The sequence below is a fragment of the Pomacea canaliculata genome, linkage group LG13 (assembly GCF_003073045.1).
Source record: "Pomacea canaliculata isolate SZHN2017 linkage group LG13, ASM307304v1, whole genome shotgun sequence".
Taxonomy (NCBI): Eukaryota; Metazoa; Mollusca; class Gastropoda; order Architaenioglossa; family Ampullariidae; genus Pomacea; species Pomacea canaliculata.
Genome location: NC_037602.1, coordinates 6569131 through 6591435, shown reverse-complemented (window position 1 = coordinate 6591435; position 22305 = coordinate 6569131). Strand labels below are relative to the sequence as shown.

Here is a 22305-nt window from a genome sequence, read left to right as displayed (position 1 = left end):
TAAAAACACTCATAATCCTTATGCCTGAATTTGTATATATGTAAAGGATAAGCATGCTGCAATTTATAACACAAAACTGGGAAAAATGTCGCAAATGGCTAGACTACAGACGATGAATCAAATAGCCAGAGTTCAGAAAATAAAGGATGTAGATAGATTACAGAAAATTAGCAAATAGCTAGATTACAAAACATGTAGCAAAAGGCTAGATTATAGAAGCACTGAATGGGTCATTATGGGAAGGGTGGAAACTGGCAAGTATCTATTTTCCGCCATTTTTATATATTTTTTCCGTTAGACGAGCTCTTAAAGGAAATAGTTCTGTTCAACATAATATTTTACATCCTTGTTTACGCATTTTGTCTCCTCTTTTCTCCGCTCTCTTTCCACTTTTTTCTTTACTTTCTCTTCCTCAATCCTCGTCTTTCTATTTACTATTTTTTCCTTCTTTGTCTCCGCCCTCGCTCTTGTTGACACTGAGTTGCTACATCTAACGTTTATTTGCAGCTATTTCCTTGTACGGCACAGATTTTGTGGAGAGAGGGGAAAAGATTCTTTTGATCTGCAATGCCACTGGAGGAACCCAAATCGCCGAGGATATTGATTGGTTTAAAGACGGCAACATCATAGATACGTCGCGGCGACGTCGTAACGACGTAATGATACTCAAATACAGGTCGCTGGAAGAGGGAGCGCTGATCAGCAGGCTGCAGATCGATCACGCCGACATGGACGACGCCGGGACCTATGTGTGCCGCAGTTCCTACAACAAGTTAGGAGATTTTTCAGTCAACGTTTTAGCAGGTAACATCATCACGTGCTCACTTTGGGTCATTAAAGTTCATGTTGCATGGCGGGAAGGGAGACACTACTACGGCGCGATATTTGGAGAAGGTTAATGATGAAATATTCTACCATTGTGATTGCTCTTTATTTATTGTCTGAAGAAAGATCTAAGTAACACCGGAAATTAAGCTATTACCATTAAATATTTATTTATAATGATACTGTTTATCAGCTACTTTATGTTAAAAATAAACAGGAATACAATGCCAGTCAATACCTTAAACAATAATAATATTTCTAATAAACACGTTAAATTTGTAATGCGTTTTGAGATAAAATAGAATTTAAAATATTTATTCTTCCTTTTATAAGGCTACAGAAAATTTTTTAAAAAACTTTAGTTACGTAAGGAAACTAAAGAATTAAAAATAGGCAAAGATTTATATCTAGCTGCTAACAGAAATATCAGAGGATTATGCACTAAAAGAGATGCAAAAACAAACAAAAGGTGGTCTTGTTGTTTACTTAAAGCGATAAACCAAGGAGAGCAATCAAGTAAACAGCTCTGTACCTTGAAGAGTAGAAAGTTTTGATCGAAGAAAATGTTTTGCGGAGGAAAAAAGTGAAGAGGTTATATATATATATGGACAGTAAGTTGGTGAGCAAAGATTATTTTATGAAAAAAGCTACAGCCAACAGCATTTAATAGAAGTGGAGTTAAATACCTTCCATTCAAATCCAGTGAAATTAAATAATAAAACTAAAGTCCTAGACAACCTATTGATTATGAACAGAAGAATCAAAACATTGAAGTCATATAAAATAACATAATGAACAAAACATAATAGAGAACCTATTAATAATGAAGCACATGAGCGATGCGGTTAATTAAAGAATAGCAAAGTTCTAGCAGTGATGGATTTACATGCAAATTTTTAAGTGAATTTTTAATAATATTGGGGGGTCGTCTGGTGCTTTTACTTCGCCATGTCAATGCAAAAGACTGCCAGTAAGACAAGGAATCATATACTGTATAGAAAAAAGAAGGAACACCCAAGTAGCATATAAGAAATATAAGCAAAAGTAAAGAGACAAATAATCTACACAAATTAAAAAGGATTCTGAGGTGAATATTTAATATAAACAAAATACAATTACATGTTATTGTAGACTAATTGTGAATGAATATCTTGTTAACTGTTAGTCGCAGTTTTTTAAAAAGGCATTCTATAATGTAAGTTTAGACTTTCTCAAAAGTAAATGGCACATTGTGTTAGTTGAAATATATCCACATGCGGTTTTATTTTATTTTTTTCATATTTTTTTGTGTGTAAAAAGTATGTGATCGTCACACACACATATATAGAGAGAAAACGAGAACTTCTTTAAACAAATAAAAAAAAAATTGGAAATACGAGAAAAAATAGGAAAAAAAGTTGGTAAGCCGGAAGATCGGGTTTCCTGAATAATTTAGTATTTCTAAACACATCTCGTAATCTGTTAATTTATTGTAACAGTAGAAGTGAGAGAGATGCTACAGGAAAATGCGGCAACTGAATAATTTTTTTAAAAGACGACTGGAATTTTGTGTAACTTCCTGATTTTAGAGTTAAAAATATCTTCTCTTTGGTAAATAAAATCAATAACATTTGCTGTTCGTTTATTTTTGTCTTTATTCTTTTCCTCCTGTTTTGCCAGGTTTCTCTTAGAGTAAAGGAAACAAACACATGAAAGCTTAGCATGGTGCATTTTTATAATTACTAGGTATTGTGTAGTCAGTATCAGATACTTTACCATTAAATTAGTAATAACACATCATTTTCGAGATATGCACACCAGTCCATTGTATCTACTTCTCCTTTACCAACCAGTTCCTCCCTCCTTTAACAACATAGACGAAAAAGCAGTTATGGTAAGTAATACAGGTTGAAGGCGTGCCGGCCGGCAGAATAACTATTCTTTAGAATTGATGATGGAACCTTTTATGGAAGCTGGAGAATTATGGTGTCTGGTGTAGGTTGTCAAGCCTGGGTTTTTGATGCAATCTCTAAGGTCTCTGTTTTTCTTTCTTTCAGCGGACAGCAACAATGTAAAAAGAGGTAAGTACTGGACACTTTTTCTCTATTATTGTACAAGTGATAGATCATCAATCAAAAGAGAAGATAAACAGGATGCAGCTTTCTTGTTGTTTGATTTTACTAGCTGCCAAGCGCTTTTTTGATGCCATGTTTTCCCGCATTTTCTCTTGTTTCCCTTTTTCTGTATGGTCGTGAGAGAACTTATCTCTGGCACTAGATGGTGTTCATTTACTTCCTCATATTATCATTTATTTATTTGTTTATTTATTTTTGTCAACGACAGGCAGACAAATAGAAAGACAATCAACGTTCCGAATAGTCAGTGCTTAAAATTTTGGGTTTCTAAAAATTGTTTACTTACAATCACATATATAGTCTAGCTCTTGACCGGTACAGAGGCCGCCGTGTTTATTGACTTGTATATTCACTTGTGTCTCAAGTGCCGTCGTCAAAACACTGGCATCAGGTGTCCGGGGGTCGTGCCATCCAATTCTGTACAGTGTATGGTAAAGAGGAAGACCTAGGAAAGAAACCTGAGGTGACCGAGAGATGTCTTTCGATTCAAACGGTCCCTTCTACGTCATAAATAATTGTTTGTTTGTTCTTCTTTCGAGAAGAGTTTATCCAGTTCCAGTATATCAGGCGCTCTCGTTCCAGTCGATTAAATATTCATACAGCAGTTGTGTTATTTTTGAGGAGATATTACTGCCATAGTGGTTATACTTAAATTTAAATGCACATAAAGACAGATATTGTGCTCCGAGACGAGCTTTGAACCCAGGATCAAATCATTCACGCTGCAGTGATGACAAGCGAGCGATTTACGTGCGCTACCGTGGAGCCCCAACTGTCGGTGCTGGCACTGAGCCACCCTCCTGATATGCAAGAGTAGAATTCATTACCCATAGTTCACTTGTATGAACTTTTTTCATTACCCTCAAACTGTTGGGTGAGAACTGGATCATAATTTCAATTTCACTAGCTTTTTCTTTTTTATTTTACAAAAATTTGGGAGGAACGAGCACCAGGCTAAACTAGTGTAATAAATCGCGTTGTATGTTTATCATGTCTGAGTTTGTTTATATTTATCCAACAGAATCAAAATTTGATGCATTGAAAAGTATAATTCTTGTTGGTCTCTCATCTACAATTATCTAGTTGAAGTCAGTAATAGTAATGAATAAAAGCGACACCTACGTGATATGAAGTGAAAGATGTGTAAACTCCTCAGTGCCCTCGGGAGCATAAGCTGTTAGGGACATAGAAACGCGAACAGAACAAGGATCAGTCATTAACTCAGGTATTCACTCGTCCACCCACTCAAAATCCCAGTATCATGTACATGGCATTGGCTGTGAAAATCTCAGAAGCACGCGAGACTGCAATTCATGGCGGGGTCATGGAGGGCCTGTGCCTTAAATCAAAGGAGATGACACTGATGCGATTGGGAGGGTCGGTCTTGGGATGACTTACAAGCCCAGAACACAGAAATGAGAGATCGTCATACATTAGTCTGGAAGCCGGGACAAGAGCAGCCCATCCACCTATCAGCCCGCCAATACATCATCTATCTCCAGGAGTACTTTATACTAAAGCTGGCTTAGTCCTCCGTGTCGGATTGATTAGCCATTAAATGTTTCCGACAAATTAGCGGCGTTCACTCATGCAAGGCGAGTTTGCACGTGGTCTGTGGTTGTGGGCATGATCCAGGGGTACATGGCTACCCCATTGATTGCTTTATTGTGCTCATTACTTATACTTTTTCCTGTGTACCTACAACTATGGTGCATACCAACCATATTAACCATATACTGGCTGTACATCTTTCTGGAGGAGGTGACCATTGCTGTATTCGATCACTGAAGTCTTGTGTTGAGGTTCTTTATTCGTTTGTAGGCCTTTTTACTGTCGATTCCTTCCATTTCCTTAGCTATACTCCAGCACTGGTCCTTGATTCAGTTCATCCCATCTTCCTCAATCCTTCTACTGATCTTGAAGTTTACTGCTTTGCACTTGAAAACTGTCTGGGGCTGCTTTTCCTCTCTTTTTTTTAGGGGTTCCATTTGAGATTTGGGGTATCGTGTGCACTTCTAGGGTTGTTAAAAGTTCACCTCTTTGATGTTTCTAGAGGGGTGTCTACATACGAGTCTGACATGCTTAGGGTGGTGCATTTACATCCAACATAGGCTTTTTCCGAAAAGTTTGAGTCTTTCATTTTCTCTCAGTGAAAGATTAAGGGAGTTGGGGCAACAGCCCCTGTTGCGCCTTCAGCTTAAACCCAAAGCTTTTTAGAACAAGGTTACGATCACTGTATATGTCGGCTTCTTAGGTATTTCCTGAATTTTGGCCTTCTTTAAACACCTAGTGGTGAGATAAAATTTCAAAAAAAAAAAAAAAAAAATTCATCAAACCTTTATGTCCATGTGGAATTCAATTGTACCACTTTTAACAGCATGATGGTACTTATCGTTTTGCAAATGACAGACAAATTAAGCGTGCAACCCATCACTCAATTTTCCTCTCCCACGTTCGAATGGCTCATTTTATTTTCTTGTGTCCAGTTTATATTTCTCAGTGATGTATCTTATTCCCTGCGGACAAAAATGTATACAAATTCTAAAGATAAAACATCATTTGTATTTCATAGAGGTTTCATTTGAAAAACAAACTACTTGGCGGGTGCAATGTTCCACATAAATTTTCATTCGAAAAGAAACCTACTTCTTGGCGTGTGGAATGTTGCACATAAATTTCAGTCAGTTATGCAAATTGCATTTGAAGGTTGTGCTAATTTACATTAATGATCTTTCTTTTTTGCTCTTCTTTACTAGTCACTCAGCGATGTTTTCAGCAAATACATGTTTTACACGGGGAAGTGACATATTTGGGTCACATCATCACCAAACGCGGTGTGGCAGTGGACACCACCAAGACATCACTTGTCTTCCTAGGCCTCGCCAGGCGCATCATCAGGGATTTCGCAAAAAAAAAAAATCTCTGCTGTTCAGCATCTTCCTTCATGCCAACACCACCTACTATTAGACATGGGCAAGTTAAAATGTCCTCGTCAGTTGTTGTCTCTCGAAATCCTGGCCATCTGACCTTTATCAGTCCCACAGATTGCCCCTGGTACATTTGTAGTTCAGTGTTGAGTCCCACATAACAGTTGATGTATTTCCATTCAATTATTTAGGTGGTCGTGGTCCAGCAGAACATTGTTACCTGGAGGTTGCCGACAAGGAGCACGGGTGATTTCTTTTTATCCCATTATTAACCAATCTGGAATGACATTTTTCTCCATCGATTATCTGTCGTCCATTCTCTGGTCTTTGACACTTGGTAGTTCCACTTCCTCTTCAAAACAATCAACGTGCTTAGAAAAAAGCTTTAGCTGTGTTCCTTCAAAACAAATATTGTTTACCTAGATATTTAAAGTATTTTTGAAGTATATATCTTCAATATTTTTTTTCGCTCATTCAATCATTTGTTTTCTTCACATACTCTTTGTTTTCAGTCGTCTTCACTTTGTTTTGTGTCAGCATCTCTCAAGTATGTCTTCCTCTCACACATTCACTTACTCACGGATGCACGCGGGCATGCACACAGGGTTGAAAAAGGAGGAATACATGCCATTCCCTTGCCAGCGGAACGCGAGGAAAAACATTCCAAGAAGTTTCTTTTCGTGTCGTCGCTGTCAATGTTTCGCTGTGCACGCTGGGAATGTTTCGCAGCGAGAGACTAGAAACAGAATTTTCAGTTCTTATGAAAAACACTTCGAAGATTATTCGTGTATTTGAAAAGCTGTTAACATCATTTCGTTTGCCAACGTTTTCATGTTTTATTTATTTCACGCCTTTCTTTACTTTTGTTCTTTTTCTATTTGGTACTTTTGTTTTTTTCCCCTATAGTTTTGCTTGGTTTCTAGTGGTGGATTTGAGGGGGATTGCCCAATACAGGTTATGTCAGTTTTGCATACATATTTGTCATATCAGCATTTTTCAAACCTGTTCTAGAAGTAGATTTTCCATTTGTGATCTCCTCCCCTCATACTTCGCCACCCATCCACAAATTGCTTCCCACGACATGTATAATGTCAATGAACAGGTCGAGGTTGTATATTGTAACACCCCTGAAGCAATCAACATCAATTGCCACATCTGATTCCTTTCATAGACAATTATATTTTTATTAAAAAATTACAATTGTAACTGCACATTCCATAATAGTTGCCTGGTAGATTCCCCCAAGTCAAGGTGGGTCTGAGAAATTAAGTAAAAATTGTGCTTAAAATGAAGAACTATTTGAGTTCAGATCTCACGTTATCAGCGTCCATGTCTCCGCACAGGCAAGTGCCATGTGGCACCATGTGGGACACAAAATCTGTGATTGTCCACACGCCCTCACGCCCACCCACCAACACACTAGAGACAGCATTTGCAGGTGTAACGGCTTTTACATAGGTTTTATGTGAGGTGGACGAATATAATTGGATAGAACAAAAGAATCGTGAACATCTGCCCAGTGAAGGTGATGATGACGACTGTGGCATCTCAGCCGTCTGCACGGTTCTGTCAAGGCCGGAGGCTCTTTACACCTGGCTGAAGGGATTTACCAGCATGACACAGGTGGCTGGCGGGAGTTTGAAATGTTTCTTCTCCGCCCTGACAACTGCAGGTGAGACTAATGGTCGAGTATGATTTACTCTTCTTATTGTCCACACTGGTTTATTGTGGTTGGCTAAAAGAAACGGGGTACCTCTGCTCTGTGTACAACGACATCCCTTGTATTCCTGCAGATGAACAAACGTTTAGTATCTACTTCTCCTGATTTGTATTTTAGCAAAGTTTTCACGATTGTACTTTGATTCACAAGTCATTAAGTCTTTGTTCATGGTAGACAAGGAGTCGGGGCTTGTGAGCCATGTGGTAAGATTCTAAGTGACCAATGACCAGCTCCAGTTCTTGCGTTTAGACGAGAATATGCGGAAAAGACTTACAGGCATTCGTTTTCAAGGGTGGAGGTATAACCCACTTCTCTAAGTAAATAATCAATTTCCCTTCTCTCTGGCCCCGAGAGACCACTTTGCTTAAGCAGGTTCGACGGGTTTGCTATCATTCTAACGGTTATTCGTCTTTTGGGATCGACCAGGTTTCTTTACTTGGGACCCCGTCTTGGTAAGAAAAAAAATAATAGCTGCTGGAGAATCGCGAACTATCATAGCATAGTTTCTTTTTTTTATATTTTGAGTACGAAAGAGCAGAAAGGGCAAACACATATACATATAAACGCGCACACAACAGAATAAGTGGAAATATAAAGTCTTATTTACCTAAATCATTGAAATTTGAAGAATGATATCTTTAAATTTTTTCATAAATACCAGAAAATATCTCCACATGCAATGACATAGCTAAGTGGCGCCCTACCTGATCTATGTCGTCACTACACGCTAAGCCGAGCATGCGCACTGTAGCCGGTTTTGCCATAGACCACACAGTTAGCGCGCGCTCGTCATCTTCATCAGGCTAATGCGAAGGGCGGGTCAGGAAAACCGTTTCCCAGACGGCATTGCGAGAGGTAGTTCGTTTCGAGCCTCGCCAAAGCCAGTTTTGTAGATCAAGTCGTCGCTTAATGCAACCCCTAGCGTGTGGCATGTAAAACACAACCTCTGTAGGGATCGAATACCGTTGGCGGGGAAGGGGATCGGCTTCAGGGGAGTCATCGGGTAGAGGCGAGGCCAGTGCGCATGCTCGATGACTTTATCGCTCTAAATTGCCCCCTCCGCGTCTAATGAGATTACCTCCTCATCGCTGACGAGCAAAACACGTGGCTTTATCACATTTTTAACCTCCAGCTCGTGCTGCGAGGGAATGGTGGTGGAGGAGGCAGCGTGCAGAGTCGGGTGTGTTGTCGTAAAACAATGGCCACAAAACCATGTTGGACCCATTCTCAAAAGCTGGGGGAGAAGAAAGCCCCGGATTCCTTTGATGAAACGTGAAGATAAAAATAGACACCTAACGTGCACGGTTGTGGGATTTTATTTTTTGAAACACTTGTGAAAAAAATATTTTGTCCCTTCTCGCTAGGCTTAATTAACCTTCGCAATAACAGATGTTAAGCTCAAAAACCTCAGCTCCCGATTGTGAATTTCTCTTTCCTAACTCATTGTCTGTCTGTCTGTCTGTCTGTCTGTCTGTCTCCCTGCCTATTTACGCTTGCTGGTGAGCTCCTGGAACCATTCCGAGGTCAAGGGTTATAAACAAAAATAACTCTGCTCGTCTTTGCAGAAGAAAACATCTTTACATCCACTGGCACTTTATGTTCTGCCATAAATGTCATTTTCAAGCCTATTTTATTTCTTCTTGATGTATTCTTTTTGCGCTTTTAATTTTTTTTTTTTTTACTTTGTAGAACTAGTTTGAAAGTTTCAATTTTCTTCGTCCCTTGTTCCAAGCAAAGTTTGGAGAGTTTTAAAGTTAAGCGGCTAAGGAAAAAAACAAACAAACAAAAAAGAATGCCAAGAATGTTTCTCATGCACATGGACAGATACGCATACGCACGCGCGCACACACGAACACTAGAGCAAGAGATTTTGTTCGATTGGATCCAGAAAAGCAAAGGCAGTACAATAAAATTAGTAGGTGCGGCTACTGCATAGCGTGACGGCCGTTGGATCACGTGACCCTAAACGTTTCTATCAGCAGCATCCTCCGTCTGCCAGCTGTAAGTGCACCGTACTTTCCTTTTGTTATCGCAACGCTAGACGCCTCTTTCAGCAGATGGCACACTTAGCGACTCAGCACCTCTCTTTCTTCCTCTTTTTTACAAGTGCACTTTCTTTCTCTCCCTCTCCTCCTCTCTATGTCGTCATTCGTGTAGTTGGAGTTTTTTTGCGCTTCCACGTCTGGAAACCTCGTTGCGCTCTTCCTCTCTGTGGCTGGAACGATGCTCGAACGATAAGTGAGACGAAAGTCTATCTTTCAGACATGCTGAGGACATCTTAGGACCAATGGACATTGATATTTTCATGCCTTTGATAGAAACTGGAACCTCTCCGGCCTAACAAACACAATGTTTACAAGTCAGTTTCAAAGGTGTGTTGCTAATGAGGGAATGGAGAGCTAGAGAGAAGGAGGAATCGACGGTGGTGGGTTATTATATGGAGAAATAGAAAAGCAGACATCTCTCGTTCTTTCAGCGTCTCTCTCTCTCGCCCACACACACATACATTTATCGTTTTGATATAGTTTATAAATCGAAAGATCATGAGAGATCATTGTGTGGCCAACTCGTTGTATACAATACTAGAAGCTGTAAATATTTGCAAGTACTAGCCACACTGGAATGATCGGGGTTAGGTACACTAGGCTAAGATATGCGAACGAAAATAGGAACAGCTGCAGACATGTGACAAGAAAGATTTGATGAACGAATAGTACAGGCAGACAAATGCGAAACAAAAAGCGAGTTCGTTATTTTATTTATTGATTCTCTTACATAACTCTCTTCGAACTTAGTTTAATGTTCCAATAGAAACATTTCCATAAATAAACTCTATGCATTATATACTTTTAAAAAATCATAAATTTGCTAGTGGGCTGATTGCTAAACGAATAAGAAGAAAAAATAGACAAAAAGAGGCAAAAATTGACGGATCGAGGACAGAAAGAAAAAAGTGATGAAGTGAATTAAAGAACAATAAAAGAAAGGAAAAAGAAGATTCAATGAAATAAGAATAAAAGTAATGAGAATGGAGAAAAGGATCGAAGAAAGATTCAAAGGAAAACAACGATGGAAGAGAGAAATACTCATAGACAGACAGGCAAAATCACAGACACGATTCTCAAACAGGTAGTTAGCCTTATTGGTACACGTGCAGAAGTAACTATCGAGCAAGAAATAACAGGACTGTGCGGCTGACGTCCCTGATGTCGAAACCACTGACGCCGATATCCACCGCCATCTTGAAGTAAGCCGCTTGACAATTGAGACACACATCACGCTGCTGGTGAAGGTCCATTATAGCAAAGTCGGCTGCATGCCATGCCCCATAATTAATCCTGCTGCAGTGACTGGGAATGAAAATCCATTATCAGGCCTCTCCGGATGCCTCCGTGACATCTGCCAACAGGAATTCTATACTAAAGCGTACTCAACAGAGAGAGAGAATCGGCCATCAGGCAAGAAATATGTGATTCACGTTTCTGGGATGATTTACCAACAACTGAAGCCGTTTAACAGCCGAAGTAAAGGAGGACAAAGCTTGGGAGGGAGATAATTTGAAAAGTGTGGTCTTTGTACCAGAAGATGATTTCCTGGGATTATTTGACATCCACCGGGAACTGTGTTTCCTCGCTTACCAACACAATTTAACTGAATGTCAACCAAGCGTGATGCCTTAACTTAAGTCTCTGACACTTGGAAGAAAACAAGTTGGTGGTCAACATTTTAGTTGGAGCATCGGCAGACAAATATAACTTAAGCTTTGCTCGATGTTGGAATTTTTGTAGAGAATGTGCGCAGACTACCTTCTGGAACGAGGTAACGTCTTCATTGCAGGTCCAGAAAGTTCTCGACTACTTAAGTCGCACAGTGTGAAGTAGCTTTAGGTTCGACTCCATTCTTACTCTTGCTTTTCCAGGATTGTTTACCTAGAGTACCACCCTAATTGGGTATGTACCCATGGGTACAGGTATTCTCAAACGTAAACATCAGCAGCCATTTTCAAAGAACTGAGGTGACTGCGACAGGTGGGAGAGGAAACAATGCATCGCGTCTTACCGGAAGTCATTCATCTAAGTCATCGTCCAACCTTTCGCGAAAAATTGTTGAATACGTCTGGAATCTGTTCTGAGGCGTGAACTCTACGCGAGTTCTTAAAAACAAAAACTCTGTGTTGACTAGGAGAGTCGTTTGAAGAAAAGATTAGGTATAGATACAATGTACATCACACTCTATGGCTTTCTGTTGAAAAAAAATGTTTGCAAAGCTTGGCTTCTGCATGCTACATCTTATTTTCAGCAGAGCTATCAGCAGTCAGTATCTCTGCCGATGCTGCTGCTTTCAGGAGAGATACGCCATCAGTGATCACCGCGGAGTTCTTGATGCCCGACCCTGCGATCCTGTAATGATGCCATAAAATTGGCTGAACTGACGAGGACGATTGCCAACAACCGGTCTTCCTTTCCCAGTCGGGTTCTTTTTCTTTTTCTTTCATTCAGGAGGAGAACGAAAGTCAGTATTTTGACGTTTTGAACCGACTATCATGGGTGTGATCTGTAGTTATTTGTTTAAACTCTTCTTTAACTAGTCTGTCACCAGTGAGGATTGGCGTCCGTGGGTTCGGATCTCGTCTCCATCACGCTATTCTTTCTCTGCGTGTCTGATGCCATAGTCGTCCTCCCTGTGTTCTTTAACTTTAGAGCATGTATCTCTTTCACAAAGGAGACCAGTGATGAGTGATAACACAGAGAAAAGTGTTTATATTTTAAAAATAAAGCACCGTATAATGATCTAGATTACTATCTTCATCATCTGGATTTATTATTAGCTTCAACACCATCATCATCAGAAGTACCAGAAGCAAATGAGCCAAGACACGAAAGATCAGAGCTGGTATGTTCAGATCCCGCCTTCGGCAATCACACTTTCTGTCTGAGTATTCTTATAGCTTAAAGAATGGACTGATCATACCACCCGACTGTGTTCTCACAGATGCTCGAGACAGACCTGAGTGCAAGCATTGTCAGCCTCCTCATCTACCCAGTTGTTTCCCCGACAGAAAGGTCCATCGGACTAGCATAATTGGCAGCAATCAACGGATGAATGAAAGAATGAAGTGGTCGTATTTGTTTTACAAGACTGATCTCGCTTGCTTGAACATCTACTTATATTTTTGTCTTTGAGCAAGAGCGGATATCATCAAAGAACACCCACACTCGCAAAACTTGTTCTTAGAATATAACTTTGGGGATAACACTACACATTCATGTCTGTATTTTGAATTTTTTTCTTGCTACATTTTTATCAGCATGGACGAGAAGTTTTAAAAAAGCGGAAGCAGTTCTTCTGTCTTGTTTATTGAAGTCGTCCCGGCAAGGCAAGGAGTCCAGGGTCAGATATACACTTAAGATTTCCAAGGTGCTGACAGATTCCACACACAGGAGCTCAGACCACTTTCACTTTCTTTAAGAGATCGACTTCACAGACAGCATGATAACTTGCAAACGACCATCCTTTCATTGAACGATGAGAAAGACAAAACACGGACAAAACATTTCTGAGCGGTAACAGGCGGTTATCTTGTAACTTGTGAGGCAAAAGTCACGGATTTTTCCTTTGAAGAATAAGTGTGCATGAATATCTTACAGCAAAGGAGAGAAAAAAAAAATAGAAAACGATGAATAAATGAGAGAAAAAAGTAGTCGGTTAAAGAAGTTTACGGAGATATAAAGACAGAAGAATGAAGATTGCCCAAATATCACGGAGACAGTTTTGATATACGTTACGAACGTAGCCTTCCATGAATCATGATAAATTAAAAAACACATATATATATATAAATTAAAAATTATAACTACCTCAGAGTGAGTGTATGAAAGGAAATAAACTCTGGTTCACTGCCTTATTAACTGATTTTCTCGCCATGTACACAACTCAGCTTTTCATTGATAGTGGCGCCATTACACTTGTGAGGTCACGTGATGCCAGCCTCTTCACAATCCGTGAACAAGATCAATGGACAGAGGGAGCCACTTACTTTTGATGACTTGTGTTGGCGAGTATAACAGGCATATTCAAATGTAGTCTTCTGAAGAGGTTACCATAGTCACTGCAGCCGCTGTTGAGAAAAAGCTGTGTAAAAAATACCGTTGGGGGAAAAAGACCCAACATTTCTACGTCACTTCCTCTCACGTGACCTTTTGAGATTTTAGTGTTTTTGTGGTCCTATCGGCATAGACCCATCTTACTACATTACCTTCCTTTGCGCGTGAATGCTATTTCATTTTGTCGGCAGGAAGGTTTTAGGGAGAAATGCAATATTTTAAATGTTTTTTCTTTTCTCACTTTTTTATAAGAATTGTTTACCTTTGTGCCCGAACCTGGAGGAAACGAGAAATAGAGAATTGCATATCTCTCCCTTCTTTTGACACTATAATATACATCAAACCATAAAACCTTGACATTGTTTTCTCAAAAACGATAACAGGTCTGGTGAGCTCCACACTGGTCCTCACACAAATAAATGTCTGAGAAGAGCTTATCACCAGGCGCAGACACCTAGACTGATAGACATGACTGGGTGTCCTCCACACTTGTACAGAAACAGAACAAAAACTTAAAGGAGTCGTCGGGTACATTATTTTAGCTACAGTTAAATTTCTTTCACCTAATACATGAGGGAATTCACCCTAAAGGTATAGTTCTGACTTTATAATCTTTAGCGCACAAAGTATAAGCTTCTTGTTATTTGGTGTTCGAGTGGCAGGAAGAAGGTATGAGATAAAATTGCTGCCTAGTGTTCCGAAAGTCTTCAAAACAATTCTGTGGATCATCTGCTCGACCAAGCTCGATCAGTCGCGTTCACTGTTATCTCGAAAGTAAACCGATTTTTTTGGGCCAATATTTACCCTTCAGGCAAACTTATTCTTCATGAATATGGCCACAGTTCGCATGGAAATGGGTTTAAAATAAAGACCCTGTATACCGAACCAGCAGCAAAAAGTTTATCATAAACTTTGGGTGACCCCATAGGCACGTGGCAGCAAAAAGTCGCATCAGGATGTATGCATTGAAATGCAGACAAAAGCAGTTTTTCTCCACCAGAAAAACCAGAAAAAAACAAAATTGTTTCTTCTGGCTGTGGTAAAAAGTGAAATGTTGAGATATTGCTGCAGGGTAATCACCATTTCTGAAAGTTAGCTTCATACGTATGCTTACATTGCGTGCAGTATGGCAATAATATTTCTCATTGTTTTCCATACTTCGTCCTCTGAAAAAGACATTACAAACTCAGCCAGCGATGGCTGTGTGTTAAATATAATTATATTTTATTGGTTTCTTCTGGCAAAGTTTGAAGCAATCAACTATGACATATGATGTAATTGTTTCATAGAAGTATTTGAATTATTTAATGAGATATAGTTACACCAAGATCTCGAGATCAGTTAAAAAGTTAAAGGTCGTATCCTAACCTATTGGTCGTTTGGGGAAGGGGTGAAGTGAAATAGAACAAAGTTTTCTCGGGGTCAGTTTTTGTTTTAAGAGGGGGTGTGGTATCCATGCCCTTTCCATCGTTATTATACACTCCCAACCCTCTATATAGTCAGGTACCTATTTCCTCCTTTTTATTCGATCGGGAAAAGTTACCTTCCCAATACGGGTATCGATCCGGCACGTCTTCGAACTCAGATGCCAGTCTATCCCTTTCCCGAATATCGAAGAGTATATTGAACAAAACCAGATAAACGAGGAACTGACAGACCAAGCACAGCCTTTTGACAGAATGAATTGTAGAAGTCTATATTTTTACAATTATTTTGTTCATTATTATATTTTAATTCAGATACAACTAAGCCTTGCAAATTCATTGAAAAATATTTGTTTGTATGTTTATATCTGTGAGCAAGTATTAGTATTTGTGTGCGCGTGTGTCTGTGTTTTGAACGGAGTCTCGTTATTTCTTACCCTTTATTCGTTCACTTTTGCATTCTTAATATTCATCATCATTATCATCATCATCGTCGTCATTATCAACAACAACAACACTAAGAACTTTTTCATCTACCCGACCGGTGCAATAAGATTTCCGAAACCGAGTAACTAAAGTTTCACTTTTTCTTTGCTCGTTTTCTGTTTACTTACTTCCTAACCTTAGAACTTTGTATTGACAAATACAGTCCTAACATTTTGAGTTTTTTCTTTATTTTTATGTGAACGTTTTAATGTTGGCTTAGTTAAGTAGTTTAGAAGTTAAAGTGGTTTTTTTTCTGAAATTTAGACACCTTTTACAAAACAATAAATTTAAAAAAAAATTCTTTCTACTATTCTCTTTATTCCCTTTCAAAACATTATCTTTTGTATGTTTGCTTCCGATAACCATTCCGGAAAACATGTTGAGCTTAGCCACAGCATGAATAAGTTATAAACGTTTTGTTTGTTTATCCGCCAAACGTTTCCGTCAAAACTTTTTTTTTAATTTTTAGAAACATGTCTTTGCTTGTTGTTTTTTGTTCACAGGTACACAGTCTTCAAACAACACAGCCTGCAGTCCAGTACGATTTGAAACAAGAATACTGCGGCTGCTGTTGTGTTGCTGGCTGCTGCTGTACAGACCGTGGCGCTGACTCCTCTGACTCCCGCGCGTGAACCCAAGGACAAGGCGGAAGTGATATGTGGGCATGCGCAGAGACCCATGAACGAGTGGGCGGAAGTGATGTTTGAGACGGCGTAACGACCACAGTTGTCGCTCCTTTCTAACCCACCTTGTGTTTATGTGTGGACAGATCATCAGACAGCGGTTAAATATATTTTATTTTGTTAGGTTTGGTTGTGGGGAGGGAAGCCATGGTGCTATGAAGCCGAGACTAGACGTTGCTTCACCACGAGCCACACAAGACATTTGTTCACTTATTCCTCAAAACGAGAATTGAGTTTTTGTTTTTAATTTGTTATGTTGACCCTCAGTGATGGCAGGCAGATTCAGAGTAATGTTCACGAGTGTCTTACAAGTTGTGAACTGCAGTTGGGACACTTCTGTTTGAGGGAAACAACTTTATAGTGTTGGACGACAATGTAGCGATGACTGCTGAGAAAGTACAGCTCATCATGGAGGCCAGAACGATATTGAAGGCAACAGATTCGATGTTTGCATCAAGAGACTTGTGGAAGATACACCAAAAGCTTTTGGTCAGTGATATCTATTTATTATGTTATTATCTATATGACAACGGTGGACTGTACATAACACAGCCAAGGAGGCTACAATTTAAGGCTTTTATTCACAATTCTTTCCTAAGATCACTCCAGTTTCTCTATTTCTTCTTTCTATCCTCTGTCTCTCTCTCTCTGTGCACTGTTTAATTTACCAGCATCCTCTAGGGAGTCTATACCTAAAGCTCCCACAATTAATGCTGTGATGTAAAAACTACTTACTCAAAGTTTGACGGCTTTTGGCTTTGATGAAAATTATCATTCCAAGGTTCTTTGCGAAAGGCTTCCAAACGACAGATCGATCTGTTTATTTTCTTTTCACTAGGAAAGTTGCTGCTTTTTGATTTCCATCAGGCAGTGTAAATCCAATTACAAAATAATTTATTCGGATGTGCAAGATAAAGAAATGCATCAAGCGTGTTTTGAATCGCAGTTTTGATGAGGCCAGGAGGACCGAGCTCTGAGCTCGACAAAATGAAGAGTCGGTTTCAGCGATGAAATATTAGTGGAAAAAAAAAGTGTTTTTTTATCACTTTGACAGGGTACACGAACCGAACGGGTAACAGATTACATTCATTCTTAAATGTCTTCGCTATGGGGATAGAATCAGTGGGTAGCAGGCTGGAAGGCATTTGTGGACAGGGCAAGATGACCCAAACTATTTTTCTCCCAAGCACTAAGACTTTCTTGTGACCTTTGATTTTTTAGATGTGACTTTAACTATCTTCACCTTTGTTGCTTATGGGCATTGACAATTCTTTTGTTTCATCTTATCGTCGTCTTTATTAGACATCTAAGACACGAAGATTGCATGGATTGCAAAATTTCAGTCCAAAAGAAACGCGCAGTATTTTTCATTTGCCAGACTAAAAGAAACTTACTCAAAAAATCATAACACAGAAATCCCAGAGGAATGTGTTTATTTTGTAAAATTGCGTATTGGAACAATCTTATTTCTCTCTTTATCAAATTTCCATAAGAACTAAAGTAAGCCAAAGCGTAAGGAATCCGATTGATACATTATTTTGAAAATCACATTTTGCATGACTGAGCTTTTCACATTAAGCAGAAGAATTTTTAGTGGGCAAGGAGACACTAAGATCAATGCATGGATGTCTTTTCAAGATATATTCTAAGTAAGTAATCCATTGTTGCACATAATTTTATTGCTAAAACATTCTTTTGCTTGACTTCATGCGTCCGAGAGTGCTGAAGCATTCTCTAGTTCAACTGACATACGTGGAGCCGAGTTAAAACATTTACATATATATATAATAGATCAGCATGTCCAGGACCTAATCCAACATTTAAGAACACATTTAGACAAGTTGGTGTTCTGCTTAGTAACAGAAATGTGAGCAGGACTAGTACTTTGGGTTTAGTAGATACAATGTAAGTTTGGCTTCGGCAAATTTCTGTGTCATGAAGCCCGACCGTGGTGGGCGATGAGTTGCTATCGAGACGAGGGACGATGAGTGTAAGCAGGAGAACTGTACAGTTTATCTCGAGAGCAGCTTGTAGCTTCGTTTTAAATTACTTGTCGAGAGAATGATTCATCCTCTTCCACTCAGACTGTTCAAGACAATCGAGCCGACTCACTTGAACCTTATATAACACATCCTAATGTTTGTGAGCAGGAACTGTTCCATGCATCTGTTGATCGTTACTTCATTATTGTAAATTCTTCAACAAAACCCTATGTCCAGCAAGTTGCTGTCAATCCTTGTAATAATTTAGGGACCACGAGTTTAATTTGCTTTATTTTTTTTTTCTTTCTTTTTTTTCTCTCTTGTTATTCTTGCTCTTTTTAGTGGAATTCGATTACCATGCAATTACAAATGACCCAGACATGTTGCAAAAGCTTCACAAAGGTCAAAACTTAATTTTTGACTCACATCCTTGATAAGTTTAGTTTGATCCTTATAAAGGTTTGACCAAAGGGTTTACTTAGCAGTTATTCCAAAACTTTGCCAAACTCTTGTCCACATTTCTCTGATTAAGAAACTATTTAGGCTGTTAAACAGTAAATTCTTTCAAGAATATACAGCTGCGTTACTCTTTCTTTCCATTTCTTTTTTATATTACAGAATGTGGATGTTTCTGCTGCTTGATGACTGATTTTTGGAGCCTCTTGGTGCGTCCATGTCGAACAACACGAATCTGCCGCCTGTGAACTCAGACAGTGAACTCAGCTCATGCTGCTCGTGTCAGGCTCTTTGCTCGGCTGCACACATTTGAAACCATGACTGATTCTTTTTAAAAGAAAAAAAAAGCTTAATTACTTTTTCAGACATGGACTGTGAAGTGAATTGATGGGAGGGGAAATTATAGCTGTTGTCTCTTTCCCCTCAACTGCCCCTCAACTATTTTTATAGGGTGCATGTTGTCGGCACACGAGGGTCTGAAAGGAGTTTTTGACCTTTGACCCTGTGAGACATGGTTGACGGTGTTTCCGCCTCAGTCCTCAACCTGTGCAGCTTCTGTTTGTGGGAGTCTTTTCACTTTTATTCTCCAACGGCGTTGTGATAAACGAAGAGTGAAATAAATGTTCATTGTGAGCCCACCACGTTCGCTTCCTAAGAAAGGTGTACATAATTTATGCAAATGAAGGGAATAACATTTCGGAAAGGTATGACACAGGTGTTTTTGAACAGGTTTACTGTTGTGTATATTAGTTATTTTGTGTAAGCGTTTGCTTTTATAAACACATATCTATAGTGAATGGAAAAAGAGGAAAATCCACGCAGGTTCTGTTCAAGTTGTCCAACTGATAGAACATGACCTGCAGGTTCACGGTGATCAGATAGATATACCTCATGTAATTCTGAAAATATTAGTAAAATGCTGTGTGAGCCCCGTTGTACTATTTATATCTATTACTATTTTGTAATGTTTATTTAATTTTCGTATTATTGCACACAACATTTTTGTCTTCTGTTCATCAGACGTCAAGGGAGGATACTAACATCAGAAGCTATATTACCTAAATATAACTAAATGAACATTGCTATCGTATGTAAGAATTATGTGCGTGTGTGAGTGTGTGTGTGTGTGTTGCATCTCAGCTCACCTTGAGTTTGATAGCATTTATTTACTGTAACAGAAGTAAAAGAATCTGTTAAAAGAAAAAGGAAGGGTATACAATGGGGTTGTCTTCGCTTGGCACACATAAACAGTAGGAGTAAAGGTGAAAGAGGTGTGGCAATGTGATCAGATCTTCAGATTTCACATTGCTTTACAGGAGAATGCTGCAGTCTTCGTCCCCTCCTTCCCAGTAGCCTCCCCCTCCCTTCAATCGCTAATAGAGCATCGTTGGTTAAGTGGAAACATCTACACCGGAAGTCTCAGGTAATGAATGGAGTGTTAAGAGCCTAGTCATCGACAAGCCAAAGGGAGACACTCCCTTCAAAATCAACTCAGGAGAATGTGGATAGAAAAATTTCTTGGGTGGTCGGCCGTTGATTGCAAACGCTGGAGGTTTCTTTCTGATTCTGTCCCCTGCTGTCGTCTGCTGGCTAGACTTTGACCATGGCTTCTCTTGACATCGTGTACAAGACTGAGTTATGTGTGTGTGTGGTGAGGTAGAGGTAGAAAGTGCGTGTGTGCGTGCATGAAAGTTGAAATAAAAGAAGAGAGCTCAAGAAAATGTCAGGACAATGCAAGGAAGCACGCGGATTTTTTTTTATAAATTTATATGTGCGCTTATATGCATGTCTCTCTTGATATAGGTGTGTGTGTGTGTGTGTGTGGGGGGGGGGGGTTATATGTATGTGTGTGTTATATGTATATGTGTGTGTCTGCGTGCAAGCACGTGTTCACACCTGTGTCTGGGTGAACTGCTCTGTACCACAGAGCGCTAGGTAGTCCTACCTCACGCTCTACCTCCCATCTGTTTCTGATATTCCAGAATCCCCTCAGCAACTTGATAGCATCGTGGCTGATATGATGAAGTCCTGTATTATCTCTGATCACACATTACACAGCTTCGTGTGCATACGTCTCCGCCAATCAGAGATGAGAGAACCATTTTCGGTGCAAAAAATATGTCCGCATTTTATTCATAATGTTTGCTGTTGTTCATATGCACACAAATATTTATAATCATTATTAATTGTTGTCTATCCTTGCAAGTCTGGCAAATTTTGTAATGATACACATCCTTATGATTATAAGTAAAATGAAATTAATTTTCTTTAAAAGATAGATTTGTTCTTTCAAGAAATATGTATTTGACACTACAACCTGTATTTCTCTCTATGGCAGTCTGAATGATAAACATGCACAACTTTCTGTTCTTTGGCATTCCTGCTTTGCTACTTTCTTCACACTAAGGTCTTTGAAGAGATCTTTGGATAGTTTGCCTAGCACTAATGCAGACAGTTAGCTTTAGTGTTTGTGTGTTGCGTGATGTGTAACCCACGTGTAGAGACGTGGCACGCAACAGCTACCCCATCACAAACACAAGATGCTCTGTTTGACGAGCAATTCAAATGATTCAAGAAAGAAGGATTGCAGGAGGAAAAGCTACAAATCAATACAACAGCTTCTCCATAGCCATGTTCTAAAAGTTAAGTAATCGCCAAGCGGGGTATGATTACTATTTTTCCCTCTCTCGCCTTCTGCTACCCCTCCTTCGCTACCCGCCTCCTCCCTTTCTCTCCCTCCCTCTCTCTAGCTCTCGCTGGCTGCCACCCATTCATTCTCTTGTCCTTGATTCCCATGGGGAAAAAGAATGTTTGCACCCACGCACCATAATACTAGGAAAAAAATTTAAAAAGCTCAGAACTGCATTAGGCCGATGTCATGAGTTAACCTCATCCTGATGCTTTGATTCGTAGAAATCCAGAAAAAGCAGCCGCCGTTCTCAACAGCCGTTTGCTCGTATTCAAAGCGCATAGCCTGCAGCTTCTTCCAGTGCAGAAACAAAAAAACCAACAAAAACCCAAAAACCCGATAAAATAGATTGTTCTAGAATGACAAATCCCCCTCGAGCTTTCTCGCTTTTCTTTCTCTTTCTCTTCAAGCAGTCATCAGTGAGGGCGTGCCTCCGAAATAGTTTATCTTTGCAAGAGGCATATTGACTATAGTTAATTTATTTTCTGATGATGAGAATGATTAAGGTTTTTGATGCACTGCTTTTGTTGCTTTTTGCTTCTCTCTGGAACCATGAACTTGAAAAAATAATAAAGTCGAACTAGTGGGCGAGGAACACCGTGTGAGATGGACAAGTGTTATTGTACCCTCGTGGTTATGATTGGTTAAAAAGACAAAATGGCTAAAAAATTTTGAAAACATTGTCTATAAACTCTAGCAGCATGAGCAGCATATACGTGAGGTTTTGCAAGAGAAAAACTTGGTATTTTCATACAATTTCTTAACACTTCTTACAACACAAACGAGCGATACCCTTGAGGCATTACTTTGTTAAGCTGCAATGTTATTTCCAGAAGCAGTTTTGTACTGAATTGTATTTGAAATGAAAGTCATTGTAGTCTTCTATTCTTTAAAA

The 22305-nt window shown here is 39.3% G+C and overlaps 1 protein-coding gene across 3 annotated transcripts in view; it reads left to right on the top strand.

Moving 5' to 3' along the window:
- LOC112554129 (zwei Ig domain protein zig-8-like) overlaps positions 1-19803 on the top strand; it is an 85110-nt gene extending 65307 nt beyond the window's left edge. For all 3 annotated transcript variants that reach the window (XM_025221739.1, XM_025221737.1, XM_025221738.1), the window contains 4 exons: positions 508-804; positions 2862-2885; positions 16104-16772; positions 18884-19803. In XM_025221739.1, the coding sequence (XP_025077524.1) occupies positions 508-804; positions 2862-2885; positions 16104-16210 (428 nt within the window). In that variant the 3' untranslated portion in view covers positions 16211-16772; positions 18884-19803. The remainder of the gene's footprint in view (positions 1-507; positions 805-2861; positions 2886-16103; positions 16773-18883) is intronic.
- Positions 19804-22305: the final 2502 nt, after the last annotated feature.